This window comes from Ambystoma mexicanum, chromosome 5p (genome assembly GCF_040938575.1).
Source record: "Ambystoma mexicanum isolate Mex_15411 chromosome 5p, UKY_AmexF1_1, whole genome shotgun sequence".
NCBI lineage: Eukaryota > Metazoa > Chordata > Amphibia > Caudata > Ambystomatidae > Ambystoma > Ambystoma mexicanum.
Window position 1 is genome coordinate 972,167,243 of NC_090930.1, and position 6,691 is coordinate 972,173,933.

Consider the following 6,691-nt stretch of genomic DNA (forward strand, 5'->3'; position numbering starts at 1 on the left):
CTTATTCCAGCGAAAGATGACAAATACCCACAACAACAAAACAGGAGTGAAAGGTTAGAAGTTCAACATGTCGTCCCACAAATACAAAGTGATGGATTAGGACAACAATAGATCTCAAGGATACATACTTTTATATCAATGCAGCCCAACTATTTCAGATGGGTGCTCAGCACTATCAGTAAGGGTGCTCCCATTTGGGATAAAACGATTACTAAGGGTGTTTAGAAATTGTATGTCCATGGTGGCTCCACATATATGTAGAAATGCATTACATGTGTACCCATATCTAGATGACTGGTGAGCAAATCCTTGGGTACCATATAGATTTGATTATAGCAATTGCAACAACCTGCAAATTTGATTGAATGCCTTCCAAGACCCAATTCCCCTTCAGCAGACCTATCGGTGCAAGCGAGGAATGTGATGAATTTAATGGGAATGATTTCATGTATACGTTTGGTCCCCATTGCCAGATTACACACAGGCTCATGAGTCCGTGGTCCCAGCCATGATGGGATTTGAAAGAATGGAGTGTGGACAAGAACGTTGTCGATTTGCTGAAGTCTTGGAATGCACAGAACTTACTGACGAAATGACGTTTCACACACCGTTCTATCAAGGCTACACAATGGAACAGGTTTGAGCACACACAAATCACATAAAGGTAAAGGGATGTGGACGTAAGATCAAAATGAGTTCCACATAAATGTGGTGTAATTGTTGGATTTGGCCAGAAATCTTTCACTCACAAATTGCACACTAGTAATTGGAACCAACAGCACTAAATTGATGCGCTACATCAATAAACAAGGAAGACAACAATCTCCCTAGTTGCCCAAAGAATTTTAATACAATGCCTTCATAGGGTCATCTCTTGAATGGCAAAAAACCTTCCAAAGATATACAATCAGCTGGCTTACGAAGTGAGTCAGCAGGTAATCTGAGAGCGCAAATGCGAGTTGGACCCGACGGCAGATCTTTGCAAATTTTCACATTGCCCCCTTTTTCAGAACGGCATTTGTTAAAGCAAGGGTTCTGTGGGCGTTTTGAGCTCTTGGACACCAGGAGAGGCTACTTCCAACCACTGATACATACCACAAGAGTACCAATCGTAAAATAATGGTTCACAGTTATTAACATGGATGTGCAAGGGCTGCAGTGCTTGGACATCCTGCTATTTAAAGTCGCTGTATCTGTAGGACATGGCCACACCCTGTGGCCAGTGTGGTATGCATACTTTGTCGGGACAAGGCTAAAGATCATGCTCTCAGCTGTTACCGTCAACATAGGCCATGTCCTGCTGGCACAGGGTCAGTGTCTGTAGGCTATGATTCAATCGTGTCAGATAGGGTCACAGTGCCGCCCAGGACTTGGTCGACAGCTATGTTCAGTGCCTGCAGGCCCCTGCAAGTAGGGTCCCTGATGTATGCTATCGCAAAGGATACACGTTTTTTTGTAAATGTTATATGGACGTGTTTGTAAATCCGTTCAATTTATGCTAAAACTGGATCTATTATAAATAATTTCAGCTGACATATACAACTACTTGAGCTGCCTCCCTGATTTAACCAGCATTTCCTCTTTGGGTTTTTTTTGTTTTTTTTTGCTTGAAGGCAAGGTGTCCTGCAGATAATTCCAATTGGCTCTTTTCAAATGCTTTCTAATTGATCCATTTGAGGATGTCTGGCATTTCGTACATCGTCTGAACTCCAAGAAAGTTTCAATGGTGATTTTTCTATTTTGCTGGGCACTGCACCACCTTACACCTCCCTGTCCATACATCTGCACTTAGCAGCCTGCAAAGTCTACTCTTTCCTACTTCCTCGCCCCTTTCTACCTCATTCCATTTATTGGCAACATGGTGCTGCCCTGGGGCTACTCAAAATGACCTGACTGTCAACATAGAGAAATTGAAAACTATAATAGCGAGATTCTGACGCCGCACGCACTGGCATTCAAGTTGCAGATCGGTGTGTGGCGAGTTTCATCGTAGGTTGTACTCAAGATACTGGTATGCAAACGTGTCGGTAGACTACCTGAGAAAAGGCCACCCATTTGACTCCTACCTTACTCAATGAATCCCTTTATGACTGAATATTTGTGTTTGGAAGTTTAACATGGCATATCACTTGGGCATTTAGAGGTTAGCATGACATGATGGCAATAGTTTCACGTGTTGTTATACCTTACCAGGTAATGATTAAGTTGGACATAGCATGGCATTACAGGGGCATATGAGCTGCGTTTGACATGTTACATCCCAACCTTAATGGCTTTGCCAATGCTTATTCTTCCATCGGGCTATGTTTGTATTCACTGTGGACATCATTGCATCAACTAAGTTTTCATTTTTAGCTTTGAGTTTGGTTAGTGCTGTATATATTGTGGCGTGTTCATTGGCAATTCCACACTGGGGCTTTTCACAGATTCTCCACTTGTTTGAAATCCGTTAATGTTTCGGCCCAATTTTACTTACCAGTAAAACTTTACTTATCTGCACGATGATTGACTGTAAACCCCACTTGTATGTAGTGAGACCAACAGCAGAACTACTAGATGGGTGGAGAGTCTGCAGTTTGCAAGTTTGGATCCCAGCAAGGCTGACTCAGCCTTTCATATTTCCACGGTTGATAAAATGAGCACTATCCAGCAAGTTTGGCATTTGCACAGATCTGGCATAAAGTGGGTTGGAAGGTGTTTAAAGAAATATTATTGGAATAGGGCCATGAGAGGATCAACCTTAGTGGACACGCAGGGTCTCTCAGGAGGGCTGGGGATTGTCACGCAATAGATAGTCCACAGAGGCATCACAATATATGTATGTATTACTACAAAAAACGGTACATTACATTCTATAGTTATAACATGAAAAATAAATCTTAAATGAACACACAACACACCTTTGGTGTCCATTTGGGGCACCTACCGCACATACGATCTCAAAACCGTTATATACAGTGTTACAATGATTAAAGTAAGGCAAAAGGGTGTTAATTCACAATTTCTATAAATATATAGGGCACACCAACACACTGACAAACTCGCTTAAGTTGTCCATCCCTATCCGTTGGATACTTGTGTATCCAAAGGTTCTGGTAAGTAACCAGTGTTGGGTACTCATAAGGGGTTTAAATGGGTTATCAAGGGTTTCCCTTATGATTTAATAGGCTCAATACGTTAGTTAAGCACAGTTATGATGGGGACACTGTTCTTACGATGGTGCTTACAAGTTCTCCTTGCAGGAAGCAGACCGCCACCTGTGCCACAGTCTTGAGTGTACCCAACGGAGATTAGTGTATCCAGGTTCCACCCGCAAAGTTAAGGCAAGAGTGCCTGCAAAGTAGGACTTTACTTCCTTTTGAATTTAACAGGGCCCATCGGCACAGGCATAGACCAGGTAGGGCCTGAGCGGGCAAGGCAGACCCAAAATCTGTGAATGCCCACTCAGCAGCGCTGTGTGGGCATTTACATATGTTAATGTCACTGTGGTCGGCCCAACTTCATTAGCTTTACACCCTACTTGCCCTACTTGTGAGACAAACCTAGCCACGCCTCTGTCCCTGGGGGGCAACAAGAGGTAAGCTAATAATTACCTTAAACCACAATCCAGAATATTGACTACAGGTAAACGTAGGCCATTGAGGACAACCATTGGTTGCTGCAAGGATGGGGGTAGGGGTCCCACAGGTCATTGTTGCAGAGTTAAGTTTTGGTGTTGGATCGGCCCAGTGAGGTATATGTTCCGGATACCAACAGGAGCTGCACTTCCAACTTCAAACAATGAATGGACTTCTGTTGCAGCACCCACAACGTGGATGATGATGATGAAGCAGCTGGAAGAAGCAGTGTTGGTGACCCAGCAAGGGTCTGCAGGCAACAGTGAAGGAGGACAGAGGATTTAAGCTCCTTAAAGGACCCTCTTGATGAGAGCAGCCACAGATCAGCCAAGTCTGAGTTCTTCAATGAGGTGGCATACCAGGTTACGCAGCACTGGAGGCTGCACAAGGTTCAACTTCCCCTAGTTAACAGTGAAATGTTTACCATAGGGGAGATGGCACTGACAATGGTTGTCAAGCAGCAACTTAAAGCATCTCAGTGGCCCTAAGTGCTTTGGGTTCCAGGTTGCAGTGGTTGACTACCAAATGGCTCCAGATCCCCCCATGATATATGTGCAGCGAGGCCACTGATGGTGGCAGACTGCACTAGACAAGGCCACTTGCACTACATATACACAGCGTGGGTTGGGGTGACGCAGCTCCACTCTCAGAGGACTTGCTCCTTTCACATGCTCGAGTGTCTCTCAGATCCCGAATAGCCATCTCAGATGCACTTGTATCATCACTGGTTTGGAGGTCTATTTGGATTTCTACAACTTCCTGCCCAGTCAAAATCCGTCACAAGCTCTACTTTTCACTTTCCTGGCTCTGGGTAGAGTCGGCAAAGGTACTTGACCATTTATGAACATTTCCTACTTCTCAAGGGATGAATATCATCAACAAAAATAGCAAGCTTAAAGGGCAAGAGTTAAACAACAATCTTAGCCATGTTACGTCTATGCTAGCAAAAGGCAAACTCGCAGTGCTCAGGACTTCACCTAAAATTGTAAAAGAAAAAGAAGGTAGCACGTCTGGCTACACTGCGTAGAGGTAGCCATGCACCGGAGGTAAAATAAACGAGAAAGAAGGTCCCCCTTAACTATTCTCCTTACATGAGGTGGTAGTGCTTCATTAGAAAGGAACAACGGGGACAGGGGTCTCCTGCATTTGTAGCCTTGAGGACTCAACAGTGCTCTGCCTCCCCAAAGAAGAAATTCGTTGTGTTTAGTGAGTGAGGTTAAAACGGACTTCACTAGAATCACAAATCACTTGGCACGTATGACTGGGTCCCATCAAAAGAGATGGGGGAATCTGCAAAAAGAAAAATCTTTCCCCGCATAGCAGTTTACAAAAGACATAATATGTACTGCAGAACATGTGGCCTTCATCTGCTTGGTTTGCTGTGGATGGTTGAACTTTTGTCCACACTAATAATGGCTCTTTCAGTAATGTATTGTGCTTGTGTTTTTTTTCCAGAGCCCTATGAAACCCCGGATACAGAATCGTTGAACAGACTTTACATGGCGAGAAGTGAGGAGGTTTTTGATGCACTCATGAACTGCCATTGGCAGCCGCTGGATACAGCCACATCTGAGATTCCTTCCATTGTATAAATGTCTTACTCTTTGATTCATAGCATGAACATTGCGAGATAAAGTTGCTAGAATCAACGCATTGACCATCAATAAAAAAAAACATGCGTTCAAATGTTTTATTTTTATGATTTTAATTTTTTTTATTTCCTCCGTTTTGGATTTGTATCCAATACATATATTTGACATGTTTGTAAATTACAACCTAACTTTAGAACTGCTTTTGTAAATAAAATTCTTCTTTACACATGCAAGTTTTCTTCCTTGTGCATCTTATTTGGGATGTTGTGAAGTAGTTCTTTCACAAAGCATCTGCTCCGGAAAGGCATGCTTTTGTTTTTCATATTTCAGGATGCAGTATCCAACCCAGTCATAGAGGTTTCCCGTTTTTCTAGTTGGATTTTTTTATTTTATTTTTTTATCCTTTCCACTTACTTTGTAAGTCAGTTTAACTGAGGTTATGGAGACTCGTACAATATAATATTTTCACATCTTTTTGTCAACCAGTGCAGGATCCCATCATTGTCCCTAACAGCAGACATCTCGAGTCAATCGGCTAGCTCAGGAGCCTGCAACCTGAAGCTCTGCAGATGTTTTGTACTTTGACTCCAAAGATCACCTACCATTGACTATGATGGCTAGACTGATGGGAGTTGTAGCCTAAAACCTCTTACTAGCCAACGATTGCAGACCCCAGTCCCTAGCAGTAGCACTCCCCTCATTTCAACCCCCTCTCCCAGTGGTTGGTTGTTTTTATAAGAGGGGCTTAACTATTTCCCACACGTGGAGAGGAATATAGCAATGGAGCACAAACCAGCCAGGGTCAATTTTCGGAGGGGACGTGGGTTCCCGTCCTGAACATTATTTGATAATATTTGGTTGACATTGTGCATTTTACAGCACACTTAAAAAATTAATTAAACATTGGTTAGAAAGCCTTTCCATTTACTAATGGTTGAGTAGGATAACACATGAAAATATCCAACAGCCGCTAGGTCACCAGCAATACTCAAGAGTATTCCCCCACCACATTTTGTGATGCTTTTTCCCACAACATGTGCAAGTATTCTGTAACTGTAAGAACACTTGTTCATACTGTTGTGCCAAATTCTCACTTACAGCATACTTAGACTTGCTTTGTCCATAATGCATTGTAAGGGAGCCTGTCAATGCTGGCTGGGCCAGGATATGCTAGTAACCATACATTAACGCACACATTTGCTTGTAACACGTCTGCTGTGGCAATGTTTGCTATTATCCCCTCTTAAAATACTCTTGTTTGCTTTGCCCCTATAGCCAGCAGTACCATTGTAAGTAAACCTGTCCATGCTCGCTGCGCCAATATGTGGCTGCATTATCTCACTGCGGGCACCTTGGTTACAGCCTGCTAGCACAATAACCCCACCCCCTATCCCCACCTCCTCTCCCCAATGTGGTTGCTGGTGACACTTCGATTTATTTTTTTATTGTAGGGGCATGCATATTTACCACATCTGCTTGACC

General features: G+C 43.2%; 1 protein-coding gene across 2 annotated transcripts in view; it reads left to right on the top strand.

Moving 5' to 3' along the window:
- The window catches only part of C5PH6orf52 (chromosome 5p C6orf52 homolog), a 569,473-nt gene extending 564,031 nt beyond the window's left edge, over nucleotides 1-5,442 (top strand). For both annotated transcript variants that reach the window (XM_069613440.1, XM_069613441.1), the window contains one exon: nucleotides 5,073-5,442. In XM_069613440.1, coding sequence (XP_069469541.1) covers nucleotides 5,073-5,209 — 137 coding nt within the window. In that variant the 3' untranslated portion in view covers nucleotides 5,210-5,442. The remainder of the gene's footprint in view (nucleotides 1-5,072) is intronic.
- Nucleotides 5,443-6,691: the final 1,249 nt, after the last annotated feature.